The 24,664-nt window shown below is 69.0% G+C and overlaps 1 protein-coding gene across 4 annotated transcripts in view; it reads right to left on the reverse strand.

Annotated features, from left to right (window-relative positions):
* Positions 1–700: 700 nt before the first annotated feature.
* Positions 701–24,664, reverse strand: part of LOC142818686 (START domain-containing protein 10-like) — a 33,492-nt gene continuing 9,528 nt past the window's right edge. The window contains exons 1-7 of one of the 4 annotated variants that reach the window (XM_075900007.2): positions 17,766–19,286; positions 14,942–15,047; positions 7,702–7,849; positions 7,469–7,572; positions 5,403–5,520; positions 4,834–4,886; positions 701–1,851 (exon numbers count right to left, since the gene is read on the reverse strand). In XM_075900007.2, coding sequence (XP_075756122.2) covers positions 1,639–1,851; positions 4,834–4,886; positions 5,403–5,520; positions 7,469–7,572; positions 7,702–7,849; positions 14,942–14,947 — 642 coding nt within the window. In that variant the 5' untranslated portion in view covers positions 14,948–15,047; positions 17,766–19,286 and the 3' untranslated portion in view covers positions 701–1,638. Of the gene's footprint in view, positions 1,852–4,833; positions 4,887–5,402; positions 5,521–7,468; positions 7,573–7,701; positions 7,850–14,941; positions 17,290–17,765; positions 19,287–24,664 lie in introns of those variants that run through there. The other 3 variants (XM_089769616.1, XM_089769615.1, XM_075900006.2) reach the window with 3 other exon arrangements.

Here is a 24,664-nt window from a genome sequence, read left to right on the forward strand (position 1 = left end):
GGCCCGAGTCCCTTCCCCAGGGGCCGGTCCCGACAAGCAGGGCCCCTGCCCCGAGGGTGCTGAACCGCTGCAGAGGAGCCAGCGGTGCGAGCCGGTGCAGAACAGCCGCATGGCCCTGGGCTGCACCGCGGGGGGAGCAGACACCGGGCCCGAGCAGGGCAGCAGGAGCCGAGGGCCCTGGGCTGCACCGCGGGGGGAGCAGACACCGGGCCCGAGCAGGGCAGCAGGAGCCGATGCTGGAGCAGCCCGGACACAGGCTGCCAGGGACGATGCTGGGTCCTGCCGCAGGGCGGGCGGGACTCGCTGCCTCTCCCGCCCCGCGTCCCAGGGTGCGGATGAGATCCCTGCTGCCAGGTGACCCGCTTGTTCTTGAGCAGGCTCCTGGCTGCGCCTCAGGGCTGCGCCGAGCAAAGCCTCTGGCGCCTGCTCCGGAACCCGCCGCTCCAGCGCCCCCGGCCCGGCCCGCAGCGCCCTTCGGCCGGGGAGCTGAGCATCACGCTGCGCCCCGGAAGGGAGGGGGCCTCCACCCTGCAAGGGGCGGAGCTTTGGCCAGAAGGGGCGGGGCCGGGGCAGGCAGCTCTCAGCACCGCCCAGCCCGTGGTGCAGCTGGATGCACCGTGACAATTTAAAGGGCCCGGGGCTTCAGCCCCCCTGGGGCAATTGTCCCCCGCCCCCCCATCAGCAGGCCACAGGAGGAAGCTCACAGCCACGTCTTTTATTGGTCTGGGAGAAATCACAGCAGCAAACACAGGAGGCAGCTTGGAGAGACACGTCGGCTGAGCTCCAGGGCTCAACGGGAAGAGCAGCCCCGCCCCATGCTCCCAGGCGCCCGAGCCAGGCTGGGCTGGAGTAGCCCCACTGGGCTCCCGGGGGCCGAGCAGACGCTGGAGCTGAGTGGGTGACCAGGGCTGGGAGCATTGGGGGTTGGGAGCACAGAGGGGAAATACAGGCCCAAGTCGTCCCTGTCCACCCCAGCAGAGGGCAACATGTGCCGGGCAGTTCCCTCTCCCCCCAGCAGAGGGTGCGGGGGGGGGGGCAGTTCCCTCTCCCCCCAGCAGAGGGCACGGCGTGCGGGGGCGGGGCAGTTCCCTCTCCCCCCAGCAGAGGGCACGGCGTGCGGGGGTGGGGCAGTTCCCTCTCCCCCCAGCAGAGAGCACGGTGTGCGGGGGGGGGGGGGGGGGGGGGGCGGGGCAGTTCCCTCTCCCCCCAGCAGAGGGCACGGCGTGCGGGGGGGGGCAGTTCCCTCTCCCCCCAGCAGAGGGCACGGCGTGCGGGGTGGGGCAGTTCCCTCTCCCCCCAGCAGAGGGCACGGCGTGCGGGGGCGGGGCAGTTCCCTCTCCCCCCAGCAGAGGGCACGGCGTGCGGGGTGGGGCAGTTCCCTCTCCCCCCAGCAGAGGGCACGGCGTGCGGGGGCGGGGCAGTTCCCTCTCCCCCCAGCAGAGGGCACGGCGTGCGGGGGCGGGGCAGTTCCCTCTCCCCCCAGCAGAGGGCACGGCGTGCGGGGGCGGGGCAGTTGCACACGGCCACACCCACGGCGCTGGAGCCCCCTTTGTAACGCTGCCCCCACCCCGGGTGCCAGGCTGGTGGTGCCCCCGGGGGGGCGGGGCCCTGCTGGCGGGTCGGGGGGCAGCGGCGCCCTCAGGCCTCGTCGTCGCTGGGGGGCGCCCGCTCCTCGGCCAGGCTGCTCTCGTCGATGTTCTCCAGTGAGTCGGCGTGCTGCAGCGACAGCTCCGCCAGGCTCAGGCTGGGCAGCGAGCTCTGCTCCGGGAACACCCAGGGCTTCACGTGCGGCTCGTGCGTCCGCTTCCACTCGGGGTACCTCAGACCCGCCTTGTAGATCTTCCGCATGGCCTGGGGGCAGAGCGGCCCCGCCGTCAGCGAGCCCCCGGAGCGGGGCCACCCTCGCCAGCGGCCCTGAGCCTGCCGCAGGCCATGGCGCTGGCCCGAGCGCCACCCTGGGACCCCCCCAGCCTTCCCCGGGTCTGCATCCCCGCTGTCCCCTCCAGGGCCCCCCCCAGCCTTCCCCGGGTCCGCATCCCCGCTGTCCCCTCCAGGGACCCCCCCCCCAGCCTTCCCCGGGTCCGCATCCCCGCTGTCCCCTCCAGGGACCTCCCCCCAGCCTTCCCCGGGTCCGCATCCCCGCTGTCCCCTCCAGGGACCCCCCCCCCCCAGCCTTCCCCGGGTCCGCATCCCCGCTGTCCCCTCCAGGGACCCCCCCCCCCCAGCCTTCCCCGGGTCCGCATCCCCGCTGTCCCCTCCAGGGACCCCCCCCCCCCAGCCTTCCCCGGGTCTGCATCCCCGCTGTCCCCTCCAGGGGGACCCCCCCCCCCAGCCTTCCCCGGGTCCGCATCCCCGCTGTCCCCTCCAGGGGGACCCCCCCCCCAGCCTTCCCCGGGTCCGCATCCCCGCTGTCCCCTCCAGGGGGACCCCCCCCCCCAGCCTTCCCCGGGTCCGCATCCCCGCTGTCCCCTCCAGGGGGACCCCCCCCCCCAGCCTTCCCCGGGTCCGCATCCCCGCTGTCCCCTCCAGGGACCCCCCCCCCCCAGCCTTCCCCGGGTCCGCATCCCCGCTGTCCCCTCCAGGGACCCCCCCCCCCCCAGCCTTCCCCGGGTCCGCATCCCCGCTGTCCCCTCCAGGGACCCCCCCCCCCCCAGCCTTCCCCGGGTCCGCATCCCCGCTGTCCCCTCGAGGGACCCCCCCCCCCCAGCCTTCCCCGGGTCCGCATCCCCGCTGTCCCCTCGAGGGACCCCCCCCCCCCAGCCTTCCCCGGGTCCGCATCCCCGCTGTCCCCTCTAGGGACCCCCCCCCCCCCAGCCTTCCCCGGGTCCGCATCCCCGCTGTCCCCTCTAGGGACCCCCCCCCCCCCAGCCTTCCCCGGGTCCGCATCCCCGCTGTCCCCTCCAGGGCGCCCCCCCCCCCAGCCTTCCCCGGGTCCGCATCCCCGCTGTCCCCTCCAGGGCGCCCCCCCCCCCAGCCTTCCCCGGGTCCGCATCCCCGCTGTCCCCTCCAGGGCCCCCCCCCCCCAGGGCCCCCCCCCCAGCCTTCCCCGGGTCTACATCCCTGCTGTCCCCTCCAGGGACCCCCCCAGCCTTCCTGACGTGTGCGACGCGCCCTGACACCCCCTCCCAGCCTGGTCGTGAGGAGCCTCTCGACACTCGCGGGGCCCAGCCAGCTCTCGGGGGACCCAAGGTACAAACTGACCTGGGGCTGGGGGGGCCTGTTTGGAGTCAGAGAGATGGGTTAGAACCCCTCCCCTGTGTAAGGGGGGTACAGGGAGCGCTGGGGTGTGTGTGTGGGGGGGTGGGTTATAACCCCTCCCCTGTGTAAGGGGGGCACAGGGAGCGCTGGGGTGTGTGTGTGGGGGGGTGGGTTATAACCCCTCCCCTGTGTAAGGGGGGGCACAGGGAGCGCTGGGGTGTGTGCGTGGGGGGGTGGGTTATAACCCCTCCCCTGTGTAAGGGGCGCACAGGGAGTGCTGGGGTGTGTGTGTGGGGGGGTGGGTTATAACCCCTCCCCTGTGTAAGGGGGGCACAGGGAGCGCTGGGGTGTGTGTGGGGGGGTGGTTTACAACCCCTCCCCTGTGTAAGGGGGGCACAGGGAGCACTGGGGTGCCTGAAGGGAGGTGGGGGATGGGTTAGAACCCCTCCCCTGTGTAAGGGGGGCACAGGGAGCGCTGGGGTGTGTGTGGGGGGGTGGGGGGTGGGTTATAACCCCTCCCCTGTGTAAAGGGGGCACAGGGAGCGCTGGGGTGTGTGTGTGGGGGGGTGGGTTATAACCCCTCCCCTGTGTAAGGGGGGGCACAGGGAGCGCTGGGGTGTGTGTGTGTGGGGGGGTTATAACCCCTCCCCTGTGTAAGGGGGGCACAGGGAGCACTGGGGTGTGTGTGGGGGGGGTGGATTATAACCCCTCCCCTGTGTAAGGGGGGCACAGGGAGCGCTGGGGTGTGTGTGGGGGGGTGGGTTATAACCCCTCCCCTGTGTAAGGGGGGCACAGGGAGCGCTGGGGTGTGTGTGTGGGGGGGTGGGTTATAACCCCTCCCCTGTGTAAGGGGGGCACAGGGAGCGCTGGGGTGCCTGAGCGGAGGTGGGGGATGGGTTATAACCCCTCCCCTGTGTAAGGGGGGCACAGGGAGCGCTGGGGTGCCTGAGGGGAGGTGGGGGGTGGGTTATAACCCCTCCCCTGTGTAAGGGGGGGCACAGGGAGCGCTGGGGTGCCTGAGGGGAGGTGGGGGGTGGGTTATAACCCCTCCCCTGTGTAAGGGGGGCACAGGGAGCGCTGGGGTGCCTGAGGGGAGGTGGGGGATGGGTTATAACCCCTCCCCTGTGTAAGGGGCGCACAGGGAGCGCTGGGGTGCCTGAGGGGAGGTGGGGGGTGGGTTATAACCCCTCCCCTGTGTAAGGGGGGCACAGGGAGCGCTGGGGTGCCTGAGCGGAGGTGGGGGGTGGGTTATAACCCCTCCCCTGTGTAAGGGGGGCACAGGGAGCGCTGGGGTGCCTGAGGGGAGGTGGGGGGTGGGTTATAACCCCTCCCCTGTGTAAGGGGGGCACAGGGAGCGCTGGGGATTTGCTCGTGTGACTTCTGGCTGGCCCACGTAGCAAAGAGCCGTGCTCGGGGTGGCCGGGTGGCGCCCCACAGAGGCGGACCCCCCCTTAAGCAATTCACCCTGGCTTGAGCCGCTCAGGGTGCCCCAGACCACGCGGTTGGCCACGGCGCAGTCGGCAGAGGCTCTGGAGCGGGCTCCCCGGGATGGGACCCGCCGGCGGTTCCACGGTTCCCCATGTCAAGACACTTCTGCCAGCCCAGGGCAACGTGGCCGCCGCGCACCCCGCTCACCTTTGGAGCCACGAACTGGGACACTTTGTTCACCACCCACTTCGGTAAGGAGCCTGGAACAAAGCCGCGTTCCCGTTACTCTGGAGCTCCTCCGTCCGTCTGTCCCTCTCCGCCGTGTCTGCCGGCCCAACGGCGGGAGTACCGGAAAGGCGGCTGTGGCCCCGCACGGCGCAGCCTCCGTGAGCTCGGGCCCTCCAGACGCCTGGTGCCCGTGCCCCCTCCTGCCCCCCAGGGCTCTTGGCTCCGTGCCCTGTAAACCCTCCCGCGACAGCACGGCTCTGCGGGCTCCTAGCCTGTCGCCCAGTGCGCTGGCCACTCTCTCCGGCCCCTGGAGGCCTGGCGACCCCAAGGCGGGGGGGAGCTGGTGGGCCGAGCGCACGGCCCCCCTCGTGCACTGTCCCCAAGGGAGCCCGGTGGAGAAGGGGGATGGGCGGGGGCAGCCCCGTCTGTCCGGCTCTCACATGGCCTGATGCCCCCGAGCTGCCCTGCCAAGGGAGGGGAAGGAACCGGGGGCAGGCCCCCCAGCAGCCGCTCCCCTTGGCGCGTGGGGTGCGGAGCCGGGCGCTCACCTCGCGGGTCCACCTGGGTGAGGTAGTACAGGGTGCAGCCGCTGGGGCCGTTGGCCTTGACCAGGTAGCCCGTCTGCAGGGACACGGCCCGCACGAAGTCCTTCCGGGGCGGGCACTTCTGTGGAGAGACGCCGCACAGCTCAGTGCCCGCCGCGCCCAGGCCTGGCTGGGCCTCTCCTGCCCGCATTGCCCAGAGCCTGCCCCAAGAGGCCAGTGACCGATGCCAGGCTGGGGAGACAAGCTGGGGGGGACGGCAGAGGGCTGCCTCCTCGGAGCGGTGGGAGTGGGGGGGGCAGAGGGCCGTCTCCTCGGGGCGGCGGGAGTGGGGGGGGCAGAGGGCCGTCTCCTCGGGGCGGCGGGAGTGGGGGGGGCAGAGGGCCGTTTTCTCGGGGTGGCGGGGCGGGGGAGGCAGAGGGCCGTCTCCTCGGGGCGGTGGGAGCGGGGGGAGCAGAGGGCCGTCTCCTCGGGGCGGTGGGAGCGGGGGGGGCTGGTCGGTGGGGGGGCAGAGGGCTGTCTCCTCGGGGCGGTGGGAGCGGGGGGGCTGGTTGGTGGGGGGGCAGAGGGCCGTCTCCTCGGGGCGGTGGGAGCGGGGGGGTCAGAGGGCCGTCTCCTCGGGGCGGTGGGAGCGGGGGGGGCAGAGGGCCGTCTCCTCGGGGTGGCGGGGCGGGGGAGGCAGAGGGCTGTCTCCTCGGGGCGGTGGGGGCGGGGGGAGCAGAGGGCCGTCTCCTCGGGGCGGTGGGAGCGGGGGGGTCAGAGGGCCGTCTTCTCGGGGCGGTGGGAGCGGGGGGGTCAGAGGGCCGTCTTCTCGGGGCGGTGGGAGCGGGGGGGTCAGAGGGCCGTCTTCTCGGGGCGGTGGGAGCGGGGGGAGCAGAGGGCCGTCTTCTCGGGGCGGTGGGAGCGGGGGGGTCAGAGGGCCGTCTCCTCGGGGCGGTGGGAGCGGGGGGAGCAGAGGGCCGTCTTCTCGGGGCGGTGGGGGCGGGGGGAGCAGAGGGCCGTCTTCTCGGGGCGGTGGGAGCGGGGGGAGCAGAGGGCCGTCTTCTCGGGGCGGTGGGAGCGGGGGGGTCAGAGGGCCGTCTTCTCGGGGGCGGGGGGAGCAGAGGGCCGTCTTCTCGGGGCGGTGGGGGCGGGGGGGGAGCAGAGGGCCGTCTTCTCGGGGCGGTGGGAGCGGGGGGGTCAGAGGGCCGTCTTCTCGGGGCGGTGGGAGCGGGGGGAGCAGAGGGCCGTCTTCTCGGGGCGGTGGGAGCGGGGGGGTCAGAGGGCCGTCTCCTCGGGGCGGTGGGAGCGGGGGGGGGCAGAGGGCCGTCTCCTCGGGGCGGTGGGGGCGGGGGGAGCAGAGGGCCGTCTCCTCGGGGCGGTGGGAGCGGGGGGGTCAGAGGGCCGTCTTCTCGGGGCGGTGGGAGCGGGGGGGTCAGAGGGCCGTCTTCTCGGGGCAGTGGGAGCGGGGGGGAGCAGAGGGCCGTCTCCTCGGGGCGGTGGGAGCGGGGGGGGCAGAGGGCCGTCTCCTCGGGGTGGCGGGGCGGGGCGGGGGAGGCAGAGGGCCATCTCCTCGGGGCGGTGGGAGCGGGGGGGGCAGAGGGCCGTCTCCTCGGGGCGGTGGGGGCGGGGGGAGCAGAGGGCCGTCTCCTCGGGGCGGTGGGAGCGGGGGGGTCAGAGGGCCGTCTTCTCGGGGCGGTGGGCCGTCTCCTCGGGGCGGTGGGAGCGGGGGGGGCAGAGGGCCGTCTCCTCGGGGCGGTGGGAGCGGGGGGGGCAGAGGGCCGTCTCCTCGGGGTGGCGGGGCGGGGCGGGGGAGGCAGAGGGCTGTCTCCTCGGGGCGGTGGGGGCGGGGGGGGCAGAGGGCCGTCTCCTCGGGGCGGTGGGGGCGGGGGGGGCAGAGGGCCGTCTCCTCGGGGTGGCGGGGCGGGGCGGGGGAGGCAGAGGGCTGTCTCCTCGGGGCGGCGGGAGCGGGGGGGGCAGAGGGCCGTCTCCTCGGGGCGGTGGGAGCGGGGGGGGCAGAGGGCCGTCTCCTCGGGGTGGCGAGGCGGGGGGTCCTGGCTGAGGGCTGCCCCCGGGGCGGGCGGGGGGCTCACCGGGTGCTTGACGCTGTAGTTGATGATCATGTAGTCGCTGCCGAGGGGCAGCCAGGAGCGCAGGGTGACAAAGTCCCTGTTCTTCAGGGGGCTCGGGCACTTCCCTGCAAGGGAGAGAGGCTGTTACCCCCCAGCGCCCCGGGCTGCCCCCCCGCGGTCACTCCCGCAGCCAGGGCCTCGTGCGCGCAGGCGTGGGGAGTGGGGCGTGGGGCACCCTGGCCGGCCCCGCTCACAGGCGTAGTATCCCACGTCGGCGTTGGCCGTCAGGCGCCCGATGTCATAGGTCTCAATGACGTTGGAGTCCCACTTCTTGCGGTAGTGGGTGTCGTGCAGCACGTCGTAGAGCGTGGCGGCCGGCACGTCCTTGCAGGCAATGCGCAGCTGCAGGGGAGCACGAGGGAGGGTGTGACGTAGTGGGGGTACCTGGCTGGTTTCTATGCTGCTGGCTCTGGGGGAACCCCCACTGGCTGCCGTGGGTACCACGACCCAGCAAAACAGGATGAGTCACTATGCAAACCAGTGGCCAGACACCCCCCATGGAGAGGAACAAAGGAAGATGGATGCTGCCGTGGCTGGGGGGCAGGGCTGGAAGTGAGGGAGTTGGTTGCTGGCTGTCGGAGGGCATGGAGGAGAGCCTAGGAGAAGGGGCTGGAGTTTAGGGGCCCAGTCTCCCCCATCTCAAGGGGGCCTGAGGCATCCTAGCCCAGTTCCTGTGACCAGATTACATCTGTGCTGCGCTGTGCTGGAGGAGCAATAAACCACCCTCAATTCCACTGGCTGGTACAGTCTGTTTGTGCCATTTCGGGGTGCAGGAGACGGGGAACCCCCAACGCGCCGTCACAGAGGGCGCTGACGGGCACCCAGCATGGCCGCGCAGGCCCCACGCTCGGGCTGGGCACGCCGGGGCATGGGCGTAGGACTGCCAATATTCTCACCCACAAAAGCCCCCTGCCCCGCCCTGCCCCTTCTGTGGCCCCGCCTGCTCCGTTCCCCAAGGCTCTGCCCCACCCGCTCCGTTCCCCGAGGCTCCGCCCCCACCCGCTCCGTTCCCTGAGGCTCTGCCCCGCCTGCTCCATTCCCCGAGGCTCTGCCCCCACCCGCTCCATTCCCTGAGGCTCTGCCCCGCCTGCTCCTTTCCCCGAGGCTCCGCCCCCACCCGCTCCATTCCCTGAGGCTCTGCCCCGCCTGCTCCTTTCCCTGAGGCTCCGCCCCCACCCGCTCCATTCCCTGAGGCTCTGCCCCAGCCTGCTCCATTCCCCGAGGCTCCGCCTCTACCCGCTCCATTCCCTGAGGCTCTGCCCCGCCTGCTCCTTTCCCCGAGGCTCCGCCCCCACCCGCTCCGTTCCCTGAGGCTCCGCCCCCACCTGCTCCGTTCCCCGAGGCTCCGCCCCCGCCTGCTCCGTTCCCCGAGGCTCCGCCCCCGCCTGCTCCGTTCCTACTCCCTTTCAGCAGGCTGGGCAGAAGGTTGGGATGCAGGAGAGCTCTGGCTGGGGGTGCAGGCTCTTGGGTGCTGAAAGAGGGGCTGGGGGAGGGGTGTGAGGTAGTGGGGGTACCTTGCTGCTGCTGGGCTGGGGCTGTGGGTGACCCCCACTGGCTGCTGTCAGTACCACGGCCCAGCCGAGTAGCTGATGGGACATGGAGGTGACATATCCGACCAGCTACCCCACCGGGAGAAGAACAAAGTAAGGGGGATGCCGCCCATGGCTGGGGGCAGGGCTGGAAGGGACGGTTTTTAGTTTCTGTCTGGGAGCATGGAGGAGACAGCCTAGGGAAGGGGCTGGGATTTAGGGGCCCAGGCTCCCCCATCTCAAGAGGGGCTGAGGCATCCTAGGCCTGCCCTGGAACCAGATTCCATCTGTGCTGTATCCTGGAGAAGCAATAAACTCCCCTGTTCTACTGGCTGGGGGAGTCTGTTTGTGCCATTACGGGGCGCAGGAGGTGGGGGACCCCGACGCGCCGTCACAAGGGGTTCCGGCTGTGGGCTCCCAGCGCCTCAGCTGGGAGACGGCAGTGAAGCAGAGCAGGCAGCGTGTGGCTTGTGGGGACACCGGGGCCCCCAGGCTGTCCTGGGCCCTGCGGATGCCGTTGGAGCGAACTCTGGCTCTGGCAGTGGCCACACCCCCTCAGGCTCTGGCTCCTCCTCCCCAGCGCCAGCCCCCTAGGTGGGTTCCAGTCGACTCCAGGTCTGGCCACAAGGCCTCAGGCAGTGCTGGGCCTCTGGCCAGAGCCCCCGCATGCTCCTCAGCTGCTCACTGCACCTCGCGCCAGGGGCTCCCCTCTGCCGTGCGGCCTCCAGCCCCCTGGGGCTGCAGAGGGCTCCCGGACTGCTCTGCCCTCTGCACGGTGTCTCTGGCTGGCCCAGCCCTGCTCTCCCCTTAGCTCTGCCCCACTCTGCCCAGCCAGGCACCTCCAGCTCTCCCAGAGCAGGATGGGACCCCTTCCCCCAGCCCCTTGCAGGCCTGCCCGCCCTGTCTGTCAGCCTGGCCTCCCCCAGTGACCCTTCCCCTTCCTGTGGGCCTAGACAGTGCACTCAGCAGCCTCAGTCCGCTGGCTTCCTGCTCTGCTCTGCAGGCTGGCTCAGGCCCCTGGCCCCCCGGGGGCAGGAACATGCTGACACTTGGGTGCCAGGGCTGTGAACACGGCAGGCAGACCCCTCCCCCACCCCTCCCAAAACCTGCACCTCGGCCCTCCCCATTCATTACGCCGCACAAGTCACGGCCACGGGCAGCAGCCTCGGGCTCTCCCCGTGACGTAGTGGGGGTACCTTGCTGGATGCTATGCTGGGGCTGGGGGTGACCCCCAATGGCTGCTGTCTGTAGCACGGCCCAGCAGGGCAGGGGGTGAGTCACTAAGCCAGGGTCTCTCAACCTGTCTGACCAGCTACCCCCCAGGGAGAGAAACAAAGGAAGGTGGATGCCGCCCCTGGCTGGGGGGCAGGGCTGGAAGGGAGTTAGTTAGGTTTCTGGCTGGTATCATGGAGGAAGCAGCCTAGGCAACGGGCTGGGATTTAGGGGCCCAGTCTCCCCCATCTCAAGGGGGGCTGAGGCATCCTAGGCCTGCCCTGGAACCAGATTCCATCTGTGCTGTGCTGTATCCTGGAGAAGCAATAAACTCCCCTGTTCTACTGGCTGGGGGAGTCTGTTCGTGCCACTACGGGGGCGCAGGAGACGGGAAAACCCCAACGCGCCGTCACAGCCCCAGCTCCGGCGGTGCTAAGCTGGGCCTGGGAGAGCAGCCGGGAACCCGAGAGCGGGTGCATTATTGATGAGCCCCGGCCCGGCGCCGGCGCGCTCTGCCCCATTGGTGGCTGCGGTTTGATGAGGTGCCGAGCACCTGTCAGGTAACTGGAGCCGGCCCTTTGTGCAGCCGCCATTGTCCCTGCGGCTCGTCCGAGCCCCGTGGGCCCCTCGCATTGCAGAGCAGATACCCCGGGCCTGCGCTGGTGACACAGGACCCTCGCCTCTCCTCCCGCGCCGGCGCTGGGCCTCGCAGCCTGACTGCCCCTGCACCGCCCCGCCTCTCCTCCCGCGCCGGCGCTGGGCCTCGCAGCCTGCCGACTGCCCCTGCACCGCCCCGCCTCTCCTCCCGCGCCGGCGCTGGGCCTCGCACCCTGCCGACTGCCCCCGCACCGCCCCGCCTCTCCTCCCGCGCCGGCGCTGGGCCTCGCAGCCTGCCGACTGCCCCTGCACCGCCCCGCCTCTCCTCCCGCGCCGGCGCTGGGCCTCGCAGCCTGACTGCCCCTGCACCGCCCCGCCTCTCCTCCCGCGCCGGCGCTGGGCCTCGCAGCCTGACTGCCCCTGCACCGCCCCGCCTCTCCTCCCGCGCCGGCGCTGGGCCTCGCACCCTGCCGACTGCCCCTGCACCGCCCCGCCTCTCCTCCCGCGCCGGCGCTGGGCCTCGCAGCCTGACTGCCCCTGCACCGCCCCGCCTCTCCTCCCGCGCCAGCGCTGGGCCTCGCAGCCTGACTGCCCCTGCACCGCCCCGCCTCTCCTCCCGCGCCGGCGCTGGGCCTCGCAGCCTGCCGACTGCCCCTGCACCGCCCCGCCTCTCCTCCCGCGCCGGCGCTGGGCCTCGCAGCCTGACTGCCCCTGCACCGCCCCGCCTCTCCTCCCGCGCCGGCGCTGGGCCTCGCACCCTGCCGACTGCCCCTGCACCGCCCCGCCTCTCCTCCCGCGCCGGCGCTGGGCCTCGCAGCCTGACTGCCCCTGCACCGCCCCGCCTCTCCTCCCGCGCCGGCGCTGGGCCTCGCAGCCTGACTGCCCCTGCACCGCCCCGCCTCTCCTCCCGCGCCGGCGCTGGGCCTCGCAGCCTGCCGACTGCCCCTGCACCGCCCCGCCTCTCCTCCCGCGCCGGCGCTGGGCCTCGCACCCTGCCGACTGCCCCTGCACCGCCCCGCCTCTCCTCCCGCGCCGGCGCTGGGCCTCGCCGCCTGCCGACTGCCCCTGCACCGCCCCGCCTCTCCTCCCGCGCCGGCGCTGGGCCTCGCACCCTGCCGACTGCCCCTGCACCGCCCCGCCTCTCCTCCCGCGCCGGCGCTGGCCCTCGCACCCTGCCGACTGCCCCTGCACCGCCCCGCCTCTCCTCCCGCGCCGGCGCTGGGCCTCGCCGCCTGCCGACTGCCCCTGCACCGCCCCGCCTCTCCTCCCGCGCCGGCGCTGGGCCTCGCCGCCTGCCGACTGCCCCTGCACCGCCCCGCCTCTCCTCCCGCGCCGGCGCTGGGCCTCGCCGCCTGCCGACTGCCCCTGAACCGCCCCGCCTCTCCTCCCGCGCCGGCGCTGGGCCTCGCAGCCTGCCGACTGCCCCTGCACCGCCCCGCCTCTCCTCCCGCGCCGGCGCTGGGCCTCGCCGCCTGCCGACTGCCCCTGCACCGCCCCGCCTCTCCTCCCGCGCCGGCGCTGGGCCTCGCCGCCTGCCGACTGCCCCTGAACCGCCCCGCCTCTCCTCCCGCGCCGGCGCTGGGCCTCGCCGCCTGCCGACTGCCCCTGCACCGCCCCGCCTCTCCTCCCGCGCCGGCGCTGGGCCTCGCCGCCTGCCGACTGCCCCTGAACCGCCCCGCCTCTCCTCCCGCGCCGGCGCTGGGCCTCGCAGCCTGCCGACTGCCCCTGCACCGCCCCGCCTCTCCTCCCGCGCCGGCGCTGGGCCTCGCAGCCTGCCGACTGCCCCTGCACCGCCCCGCCTCTCCTCCCGCGCCGGCGCTGGGCCTCGCAGCCTGCCGACTGCCCCTGCACCGCCCCGCCTCTCCTCCCGCGCCGGCGCTGGGTCTCGCAGCCTGCCGACTGCCCCTGCACCGCCCCGCCTCTCCTCCCGCGCCGGCGCTGGGCCTCGCAGCCTGCCGACTGCCCCTGCACCGCCCCGCCTCTCCTCCCGCGCCGGCGCTGGGCCTCGCAGCCTGCCGACTGCCCCTGCACCGCCCCGCCTCTCCTCCCGCGCCGGCGCTGGGCCTCGCAGCCTGCTGACTGACCCTGCACCGCCCCGCCTCTCCTCCCGCGCCGGCGCTGGGCCTCGCAGCCTCCTGACGGCCCCAGCACCGCCACCCTGGGCTCTGCTGGGCCCCCCCTCTGGCTGGCCTGCCTGCAGCAGGGGCCAGAGAGGCGCCCATGGTGCACTGGGCCACCCAAGCTGCGCTGTAGCACTGAGCAGCCAGCCCCGTTTTGCCCAGGCCCTTTGAGAACCGGCTCCCAGGCCATGCCCTGCAGGTCCGGTGGTTCCCTTGCCCGGGCCTCAGGCTGCTCAGCCAGAGTTCTAGGAGCAAGGACGTTCTGCTTTCAGCTGGTCCCCGCAGCTTCCGGGGGCGACGGGGCGGCCGAGTGCCCCTGCGGGCTCGGTGGAGCTAGCACCCCAGGCTGTCCTGTTCCGCAGGGCTCCAGTGGCAGCCCCTTTGCATCTGCGCCCAGAACCGTTTGACATCCCACAACCCCTGTCCAGACTGGGAACAGCACTGGGGGCTGGGTGAACCCCCAAGGCATCCAATTCCTCATGGGAGAAACCAACCACGTGGCCAACGATGTACCTGAGACACCAGCAGCATCTGCGTCCTCTGCATGGGTGCCCTCCATGCCTCACGGTCTCCTCCCCCACGCCAGCCACCACCAAACCTGCCAGCTCCCCAACATGCGCCTGCACCACATCCGTTCCCAGGACCCCACAACCAGCCTCAGCAAGGGAGCCCTGTGGCACCACAGATCACTGCTCGTACCTTCAGGGCCGTTACCATCCTGCACGCGCCACAAAAGCAGCCACCTGCAGCCTGGCCGTTCCCGCAGACCATGTTCAGTGGCAGGAACCCTACTCTCAAGCCGCCCTCCCCGAGGGAAAGCAGGGTGTGCCACGGAACGGGCCACAGAGAACCTGCTGCAGCGTGGGAAAAAGGAAACCAGCCACGCCCATTCATCGATGGCCATCCCGCAACGGGCCCCAGGCTGGGCATCGCTGGGCAGTCGCAGCCACGCTCAGTGGCAATGCCAGGGTGGCACCTCCCGACGGGAGGGCTGCTGACTACTCCCTGCTTCTAAGAAAGGGGGGAAGCGCCATCCGGGAAGCTACAGGCCTGGTAGTTTGACCTCACCCGCATGCAAGGCCTTGGGGCACGTTTTGAAAGAGGGGCACTAAGGGCCAAACCAGGCCCGATCTCACGCCACATCCACCGGCGCTCCTTGCCAAAGAGGATGGGTTTTAGACCTAGTCCACCTGGCCTTCAGCAGGGCCTGTGGTGCAGCTCCGCCCAGGACAGTGTAGTTACGCTGGAAGAGCTAGGGCGGATAGGAGAGGGGGCTAGAGATCTGGTGAAAGGGGAGACCTACAATGGGGCCTGCAGAGGGGGGAGCGTCCAGGCCGGAGTCTAGTGGGGCTCCTCAGTCTTAGCACACTCAGATTGAAGTTTCACCGTGGCTGTGGCCCAAGGGGGGCGTGGGCCATGACGCTGTGGCTGACAATGCGCCGGAGATCTGGGCAGCCCCGTAAACTGGAGCTGCAGGGATGGGATGAGACCAGCCCAAGGCCCTGCAGGCAGGGACCCTCGGGGAGCCACTGGAAGGGACGGAGCAGGGCGACGGGGGCTCCTGGCGGGTCATGGGACGTCTGCGCTGCCCAAGTGACGCCACCGGGGACCGGCCAGCGCAGTCCTGGGGAGGCCCTGCCGGTTAGGACAGAGGAGCGCTAACACGAGGCTGGGGGAGCGTATCCGCACGGCTGGGTGCAGCGCTGGCCCCAGGAGCCAAAGCCGAGGCCAACGGGCAGGTGCAGAAACCGGCGGCTCGGCAATCAGAGGACTCAGGCCAGAAGGCACCGTCACGGCCATGTCATCATCACAGGCCCCAGTGACAGCTGCTGGCCGAGTTACGGGAGCCCACCGCTGACACCAGCGTGCACCCGCAAGTGGCCGCGGCGAGACCAGGCAAGCGCACTGCTCTCAAAGGGATACCCCCACCCAGGCTCTCCTCTCTGAGCGAGGAGGCCCCCGCGCCGGGCTCTTACCTTCATTTTCTGCACGGTCCGGCTCTCGCCCGGCACCTGGCTCCACACGGTCACCCCGCCCTTGCTGTACTGGCTGCACCAGCCCTCCTGGCTCTCACACTGGGCCCTGAAGGAGCTGAAGTCAGAGTCATCCGGGATATAAACCGTCTCCCCTCCTCTCGACATGGAGACGGGCTTTGCGGGCCCCGGGGCCGTAGCCACCAGGGTCAGGACAGGACGGGTCTCGGCCTGGCTTGCGCCAAGATTGCCAGCGGCTGTCCTGGCTCTGCTCAGCTACGCTGTGCTGCCTCCCTGCCCTCCTCCCCCTGCTGCCCTGGCCCCCCGAAGCCCAGAGCCCACCTCTGCCCTGGCAGGAGCTGTGGGCTGGCCCGGCGCTGGGCAGAGGAGGTTCTGCTCAGCAGCTGCGGGGAGCTCAGATGCCGGCTCAGCTCTGCAGCCCGGTGTCCTGTTCCCCTGCTCCTCTATTATTCAGCAGGTAACTTCATCCCAGTGTCTCGGCCCCCCGCTCTGGGCTGGGCTGAGTCGCGGAAGGGCCGGGAACAGCAGCTCAGGCCAGGGCGGGGCAGGCAATGCCAGATGGGACCCAAGAGCCTTAGTCCACGAAGGCTTCAGCACCAGGTAGCAGCAGCACCCGCCGAGCCATAAGGCCAGAGCGTGGCTGTGAATGTGCACGCTGTCCGGGAGAGAACCATCAGCCGGGGCACCTGCCTGGACCGTCCCCAGCGGGGTGGGGAGAGCCAGGTCGGTGCCCCGGCCCAGGGACTGTCTCCGTCGGGCAGGGGAGAGCCAGGTCGGTGCCCCGGCCCAGGGACTGTCTCCGTCGGGCAGGGGAGAGCCAGGCCGGCGCCCCGGCCAAGGGACTGTCTCCAGTGGGCCAGGCAGAACCAGGCTGGCGCCCCAGCCTAAGAACTGTTCCCAGCGGGTAGGGGAGAGCCAGGCCAGTGTCCCAGCCCAGGAACTGTCCCCAGGGGGCTGGGGAGAACCAGGCCAGCACCCCAGCCAAGGGACCGTCCCCAGCAGGCTGGGGAGAACCAGGCTGGTGCCCCAGCCAAGAGGGTGGAGGGCTACCGCCCGAGCGAGGCCTGAGCACGGCCATGCCAAAGCTAACGGCTGGTTCGTTTGCACCGATGACGTATGGAGCCAGCAAACGAGCGTGTGGGGGGTGAAACTGGCCGGGGGCAGCAGCGTCAGAGCCCGGTTCTGCCTGGCCGATGGCAGAGACCTGGGGGCGGCTGCAGAACAGCAAAGGGTCGCTTGGCGCCGGCGTGGAGCAGCATGGCGCTCTTAGCAGCCCGGTGCCGGGCTCCGCACCAGGCTGGGACACTCCAAATGGCTCTGGAACGCGAGGGCCAACATCCTATGGGCTTGCGCTGCCCGGGAGAGGGCGGGGCAGGGCTGGACTAAGGGGTCCCTGTCCTGAGTCCTTCTCGCTGTACCATGGCCACCGGAAGGCAAAGCCGAGGGTCGGTGGCTGCTGCCTACCCGATCAGGCAGCCAAGTCAGAGCCGGCTCCGCCTCGCTCACCAGCCAGAGCGTCTCCTGTGCAGCGCCGCAGCCATGACACAACGACCCAGCCTTCCCGCGCCAGCCCTGCCTTCCCAGGGGCGGGCGTTTGCTTCCAGCCAGCGCAGCGTCCTTGCCACGGGACAGGCGCGCACCTGCCACTCTGCCGCCGCCCAGGCACCGGGCATCCCAGCCAAGCAGCCTCCACCGAGCCGGGCCTGATGCCGAGTGTCTCCGGGCCCTCCCTCCGCCGTCCCACTGCAGCCTGGGAGCGAGCGCAGGCCAAGCCCCCAGCCTGGTCCTGTCACAGGGAGCCTCCAGCTCCCCAGCTGCAAACAGCCTGGCTCTGCTCAGCCCTCCGGGAGCCTCCTTTCTACAGCCCGGCTGGAGTGTTACTGGCAGGGTGCCAGGCTCCGGTTTGCTACCGCAGAGCCCGGTGTTTGCGCCCTCTGGCCGGCAGAAAAGCCCAGACAATACGGACACGTGCCACGTGCCACGTGGGTATCTTCTGAAGTCTGGCAGGGGCGGGGGAGTGACTGGGGGGGGCCGCGATCGGTGCTGGGAGCCCTGTGGTCACGTGCAAAAGCTGGGGGGAGGAGTAGGGCGGGGGACCGGGAATCCCAGCCACTCCCCCCGCCCGACTTCTGCACCCAGCCAGAGGGTCCCAGCACCAATCACGGCCCCGCCGCCCAGCTGGGAGCCTCTGGTTGCTGCAGAAGCCGGGCGGGAGGAGTAGCTCCCAGCCCCTCACCCCTGACCCTTGCTCCAGTGCCCTCCACTCCCAGCCTGCTGCCCTGAGCCCCCTTCCTTACTCCAGAGCCCCCCAACTCCCAGCCCCCTACCCCTCACCCCCCCTTGCTCCAGTGCCCCCCCACTCCCAGCCACCTACCCCTCACCCCCCTTGCTCCAGTGCCCCCCCACTCCCAGCCACCTACCCCTCACCCCCCTTGCTCCAGTGCCCTCCCACTCCCACCCACCTACCCCTCACCCCCCTTGCTCCAGTGCCCTCCACTCCCACCCACCTACCCCTCACCCCCCTTGCTCCAGTGCCCTCCCACTCCCAGCCCCCTACCCCCCCCCCCCCTTGCTCCAGTGCCCTCCACTCCCACCCACCTACCCCTCACCCCCTTGCTCCAGTGCCCTCCCACTCCCAGCCCCCTACCCTTCACCCCCCCTTGCTCCAGTGCCCCCCCACTCCAAGCACGCTGCCCTGAGCCCCCCTCCCCCTGCGCTGAGGAAGCGGAGGGTGCAGGAAAAGCAGCCCCAGCATGTTCTGACCCCTTGTGGACACTGGTGAGCCTGCACGTGTGACTGTTCTCACCTCCTCCTCGCTGCGCACCGACAGACCCGCCTGGGGGCCCCTTTGGGCTGTCTCTGTCTAGGCCCTGGCTGGCTCTCTGGGGCGCAGATGACTTGTCCCTTGGGCTCGCCTCATAGTTGACTCCCTCCTTCGCTCAGCCAAGATCCAGTCTCTGCGCGGTTCCCTCTCTCTCCGGGACTCCCGTTCACACCCGGACTGGCTCTCCGTGAACTCATCCACCAGCCTCCCGGCCTCCTGGGGGTTCTCTGGTCTTCTGTCCTTGAGCCACAGCCTCAGTTTGGGTGGGCACGCTTCATAGAACTGCTCCATCATGAACAGCTTGAGCAGCTCCTCTGCGGCCTGGGCTCCGACTCCCGAGACCCACTTGCGGCAGTATTGCGCCAGGCGGGAGGCCAGGTCCACATAGGTCTCCCGTGGCCCTTTCTGTACCCCCCCGGAACCTCTTCCTGTACATCTCGGGGGTCAGCCCGAACTTGTGCAGCAGGGCCTCCTTGACTCGGTTGTAATCCCCTGGCTGTAGGTCCTCCAGCTGACTGAGCACTCGGGCCGCCTCCTGGTTCAGTGCGGGGATGAGCTCCTGCAGCCAGTCAGCTGGGGGGACCCGTTGCAGTCCACAGGCCCTCTCAAAGGAGCTGAGGAACCCGTCAATGTCGCCCATGTCCTTCAATTGGGCCACCACGAGCCTCTCCAAGTGCCTGGCAGTCCCGGGACCCTGGGGCCCATCCACTCTTGGCACATGTAACGGCACGTTGGGGTCCTCCACCTCCTGCACCCCCGAAAGGGCATGAACAGATTCCACCAGCCGGTAGAATAGAGGGAGTTTATTGCCTCTCCAGGATACAGCACAGATGTTACCAGTTTACAGGGCAGGCCTAGGATGCCTCAGCCCCCCTTGATATGCGGGGGGGGGGTCCAGCTTCTAAACCCCCCAGCCTGGTAGTGAGGCTGCTGTGACGTAGTGGGGGTACTTGCTGGGCTGTGGTGACCCCTGCTGTCTGGAGCAAGACCCAGCAGGGAAAACCTCGCTAGGCAGAGGTAATGCCAAACTTGTTGAACCAGTGGCCAGACACCCCCCATGGAGAGGAACAAAGGAAGGTGGATGCTGCCCTGACTGGGGGGCAGGGCTGCAAGGGAATTTAGTTAGTTACTGTGGAAGAGCATGGAGGAGAGCCTGGGAGAAGGGGCTGGAGTTTAGGGGCCCAGTCTCCCCCATCTCAAGGGGGCCTGAGGCATCCTAGCCCAGCTCTGTGACCAGACTACATCTGTGCTGTGCTGTATCCTGGAGAGGCAATAAACTTCCTCTATTCCACCGGCTGGTGAAGTCTGTTTGTGCCATTTCGGGGTGCAGGAGACGGGGAACCCCCAACGCGCCGTCACACTGGTGTCAGAAGTGGGATGCACTGCACCCCGTGGATGGAGCTTCCAGCGGCAAGCGACAAGGCGCAGTAGAAGCAAGAGCCCTGGAGCCAGGCGTGCTGGAGACAGAGCGAAGCGGTTCCTGGGAATCGTGGGGCGCTGCAGCACTAGACTGGGGAGTCTGCACCGAGGGGCCCAGCGGGCAGATGGCCTACGCCCGACTCTTGAAGGCAGAGCGGGTGGGGCTGTGCAGAGAGAGGAGCTTGCCTGTGCAGAAAGCAACCAAGGCCCAGCGGATTACCCAGCTGGAAGATAATGACCAGCCACAGGGCCAGGATCTTGTCCCCAGGGGAAGCAGCCAGACCCCCCCTGAGAGTGTGTCAGGCTCAGAGAGGGGGAGGAGCGCTGGAACCCAACGGAGAGAGGAGACAGCGTCTCCCGGGAGGCCTGCAAGCCGTAGCCCATCTAGGGCAGGGGCCAGCCCAGCGGAGCTGCGGCGGCTGGAGATCCAGCTGCGGATCAGGGAATTGGAAGTAGAGGACCGAGAGAAGGACCGCCAGGACCGAGAGAGGGAGCGCCAAGATCGAGAGAAGGAGCGCCAAGATCGAGAGAGGCAGCGACAGCATGAGCTGGCCATGGCAGAGCGGAGAACCGGCGGGGCACCGGCTGCGCCAAGTGCGGATGGGCCCCAGGGTCCCAGGACTGCCAGACGCTTGGAGAGGCTCGTGGTGGCCCAACTGAAGGACATGGGCGACATAGATGGGTTCCTCAGCTCCTTTGAGAGGGCCTGTGGACTGCAACGGGTCCCCCCAGCTGACTGGCTGCAGGAGCTCATCCCCGCACTGAACCAGGAGGCGGCCGGAGTGCTCAGTCAGCTGGAGGACCTACAGCCAGGGGATTACAACCGAGTCAAGGAGGCCCTGCTGCACAAGTTCGGGCTGACCCCCGAGATGTACAGGAAGAAGTTCCGGGGGGTACAGAAAGGGCCACGGGAGACCTATGTGGGCCTGGCCGCCCGCCTGGCGCAATACTGCCGCAAGTGGGTGTCTGGAGTCGGAGCCCAGACCGCAAAGGAGCTGCTCAAGCTGGTCATGATGGAGCAGTTCTATGAAGCGTGCCCACCCAAACTGAGGCTGTGGCTCAAGGACCGGAGACCAGAGAACCCCCAGGAGGCCGGGAGACTGGCGGATGAGTTCACGGAGAGCTGGTCCGGGTGTGAACGGGAGTCCCGGAGAGAGAGGGAACCGCGCAGAGACCGGATCTCGGCTGAGCGACGGAGGGAGTCAACTACGGGGCGAGACCAAGGAACAGGTCGTCTGTGCCCCAGAGAACCAGCCAGGGCCTGGACAGAGACAGCCCAAAGCCTAACTTGCCATCGCTGTGGGCAAAAAGGCCACAAGAGGGCTCAGTGCACCAGGTCCCAGGACCGGGGACTTTCCAGGGTTAACTGGCTGGGGCAGGAGGAAGGGCAGGCTGCCCCAGAGGCAGGGGCTGGCTGGCAAACCTCAGCTCAGAGAGAGGGGAAGGATGCTCAGTGCACCTCCCCTGGGAGGTCTGATTCTCAGGAGGTGGATTTCTCCGTGTACCGGGTGGGGGCAGGACGGCCCCTGCGGAGCGAGTGCCTCATACCCCTGGAGGTGGATGGTAGGAAGGTGACAGGCTTCTGGGACACGGGGGCGGAGGTGACTCTGGCCCGATCCGACATAGTGGCCCCGGAGCGGATACTACCCCATGCGCAGCTGACCCTGAAGGGCATAGACGGGTCCCCGTTTAAGGTGCCTGCAGCCAGGGTGCATCTGAAATGGGGGGCCAAGGAGGGCCTCAAGGAAGTGGGGGTGCACCCGCACTTGCCCACCGAGGTGCTGATGGGGAATGACCTAGAGGAGTGGCCCCATGAATCCCAGAGGGCTCTAGTCACTACCCGGAGCCAGAGCCAGCGGGGGGCTGACAACGTGGGTCCAGGGAAGGACTCCTGGCAGCGTCCTTAGGGTCCCATCCCAGTGGACACGGGGTCCAGCCAGGCTGGGACTCCGGACCTAGGCAGAGGTGGGGAACAGGTCCCGATCCCTGCCTCAGCAGCTGAATTCCAGGCTGAGGTGCAGGCAGACCCCTCCTTGCAGAGGCTGAGGGACCAGGCTGGCCTCCATGCAGCTCAGCCCCGGGGGAGAGGTGGCCAGGAGAGATTCCTGCGGGAGCGTGGGCTCCTGTTCCGTGAGTGGCTCCCCCCCAGGAAGGCGAGGGCATGGGGGGTCCAGCGGCAGCTGGTCGTCCCCCGAAAGTATCGCCTCAAGCTGCTGTATTTGGCCCACGATGTCCCCGTTGGGGGCCACCGGGGGATCCGGAGCACCCGGCTGAGGCTGCTCCAGCACTTCTATTGGCCGGGAATCTTTACAGCCGTGCAGCGGTACTGCCGGTCCTGTGACTCCTGCCAGAGGGGCGGGAAGGCCCAAGACAGGAGGAAAGCGGCTTGGGGGTCTCTACCCCAGATAGACCCTCTGGGCTTGCTGAGAGAGCTATGGGAGGGGAAGACCTCCCTGGATGGAGCTTCGGGGGTGGAAGCCGCCCTGGTTGTCCAGAGAAGGCTCACTGGGCTCATGGCCCCGGCCCGAGAGACCCTGGCCAGAGATCAAGGCCAGCAGAAGGGTGGGTGTGACCCCCGAGGACAGGCCTGTGCCAGTCGCCCTGGAGCGGGGCGGCGAGTGGACAGAGGGAAGCCAGCTCATGTGGGGCCTTGCCACGGCCGGCCTGAGTCAAGGGGAGCACCCATGTCCCCGGGGCGGGTTCCCACGCAGAGGACCCGAACTTCCCTAGGTCACGAGCGGAGTGACCCTGCTCAGTTCGCTCTCGGAGGGGGGAGAACTGTGACGTAGTGGGGGTACTTGCTGGGCTGTGGTGACCCCTGCTGTCTGGAGCAAGACCCAGCAGGGAAAACCTCGCTAGGCAGAGGTAAGGCCAAACTTGTTGAACCAGTGGCCAGACACCCCCCATGGAGAGGAACAAAGGAAGGTGGAATGCTGCCCTGACTGGGGGGCAGGGCTGCAAGGGAATTTAGTTAGTTACTGTGGGAGAGCATGGAGGAGAGCCTGGGAGAAGGGGCTGGAGTTTAGGGGCCCAGTCTCCCCCATCTCAAGGGGGCCTGAGGCATCCTAGCCCAGCTCTGTGACCAGACTACATCTGTGCTGTGCTGTATCCTGGAGAGGCAATAAACTTCCTCTATTCCACCGGTTGGTGAAGTCTGTTTGTGCCATTTCGGGGTGCAGGAGACGGGGAACCCCCAACGCGCCGTCACAGGCTGCTTCCTCCATGCTCCCAGACAGAAACTAACTCACTCTCCTCCAGCCCTGCCCCCCAGCCAGGGTAGCATCCACCTTCCTTTGTTCCTCTCCATGGGGGGTGGCTGGTCAGACAGGTTGAGACACCCTTTGCATAGTGACTCATCCTGTTTTGCTGGGTCGTGGTACCCACGGCAGCCAGTGGGGGTTACCCCAGAGCCAGCAGCATAGAAACCAGCCAGGTACCCCCACTACGTCACAGTTCTCCCCCCTCCGAGAGCGAACTGAGCAGGGTCACTCCGCTCGTGACCTAGGGAATTTCGGGTCCTCTGCGTGGGAACCCGACCTGGGGACATGGGTGCTCCCCTTGACTCGGGCCGGCCGTGGCGAGGCCCCACATGAGCTGGCTTCCCTCTGTCCACTCGCCGCCCCGCTCCAGGGCGACTGGCACAGGCCTGTCCTCGGGGGTCACACCCACCCTTCCGCTGGCCTTGATCTCTGGCCAGGGTCTCTCGGGCCGGGGCCATGAGCCCAGTGAGCCTTCTCTGGACAGCCAGGGCAACTTCCACCCCTGACGCTCCATCCAGGGGCGTCTTCCCCTCCCATAACTCTCAGCAAGCCCAGGGGGTCCTCTATATGGGGCAGGGGCCCCCAAGCCGCTTTCCTACTGTCTTGGGCCTGCCCGCCCCTCTGGCAGGAGTCACAGGACCGGCAGTACTGCTGCACGGCTGTAAAGGTTCCCGGCCAGTAGAAGTGTTGGAGCAGCCTCAGCCAGGTGCTCCGGATTCCCCAGTGGCCTGCAACGGGGACATCGTGGGCCAAATACAGCAGCTTGAGGCAATGCTTTTGGGGGACGACCAGCTGTCACTGGACCCCCCATGCCCTCACCTTCCTGGGGGGAAGCCATTCCCAGAACAGGAATCCCCACTCCCACAGGAATCTCTCCTGGCCACCTCTCCCCTGGGGCTGAGCTGCACGGAGGCCAGCCTGGTCCCTCAGCCTCTGCAAGGAGGGGTCTGCCTGCACCTCAGCCTGGAATTCAGCTGCTGAGGCAGGGATCGGGACCTGTTCCCCACCTTTGCCTAGGTCCGGAGTCCCAGCCTGGCTGGACCCCGTGTCCGCTGGGATGGGACCCTGAGGACTCTGCCGGGAGTCCTTCCTTGGACCCAGGTTGCCAGCCCCTCGCTGGCTCTGGTGCCGGGTGGTGACTAGAGCCCGCTGGGATTCATGGGGCCACTCCTCTAGGTCATTCCCCATCAGCACCTCGGTGGGCAAGTGCGGGTGCACCCCCACTTCCTTGAGGCCCTCCTTGGCCCCCCATTTCAGATGCACCCGGGCTACAGGCACCTTAAACGGGGACCCTACTATGCCCTTCAGGGTCAGCTGCGTGTGGGGTAGTATCCGCTCTGGGGCCAGTATGTCGGATCGGGCCAGAGTCACCTCCGCCCCCGTGTCCCAGAAGCCCATTACCTTCCTACCATCCACCTCCAGGGGCATGAGGCACTTGCTCCGCAGGGGCCGCCCTGCCCCCACCCAGTACACGGAGAAATCCGCCTCCTGAGAATCAGACCTCCCAGGGGAGGTGCACTGAGCATCCTTCCCCTCTCTCTGAGCTGAGGTTTGCCTGCCAGCCCCTGCCTCTGGGGCAGCCTGCCCTTCCTCCCGCCCCAGCCAGTTAACCCTGGAAAGTCCCCGGTCCTGGGACCTGGTGCACTGAGCCCTCTTGTGGCCTTTTTGCCCACAGTGATGGCAAGTTAGGCTTTGGGCTGTCTCTGTCCAGGGCCTGGCTGGTTCTCTGGGGCACAGACGACCTGTTCCTTGGGCTCGCCTCGTAGTTAGAATCATAGAATAATAGGACTGGAAGGGACCTCAAGAGGTCATCGAGTCCAGCCCCCCGCCCTCAAGGCAGGACCAAGCTCCGTCTACACCAACCCTGACAGATGTCTATCTAACCTGTTCTTAAATATCTCCAGAGAGGGAGATTCCACTACCTCCTTTGGCAATTTATTCCAATATTTGACCACCCTCACAGTTAGGAATTTTTTCCTAATGTCCAATCTAAACCTCCCCTGCTGCACTTTAAGCCCATTACTCCTTGTCCTGTCCTCAGAAACCAAAAGGAACAAATTTTCTCCTTCCTCCTTGTGACACCCTTTTAGATATTTGAAAACCGCTATCATGTCCCCCCTTAATCTTCTTTTTTCCAAACTAAACAAGCCCAGTTCATGAAGCCTGGCTTCATAGGTCATATTCTCTAAACCTTTAATCATT

Source organism: Pelodiscus sinensis, chromosome 16, assembly GCF_052426305.1.
Source record: "Pelodiscus sinensis isolate ZL-2025 chromosome 16, ASM5242630v1, whole genome shotgun sequence".
Taxonomy (NCBI): domain Eukaryota; kingdom Metazoa; phylum Chordata; order Testudines; family Trionychidae; genus Pelodiscus; species Pelodiscus sinensis.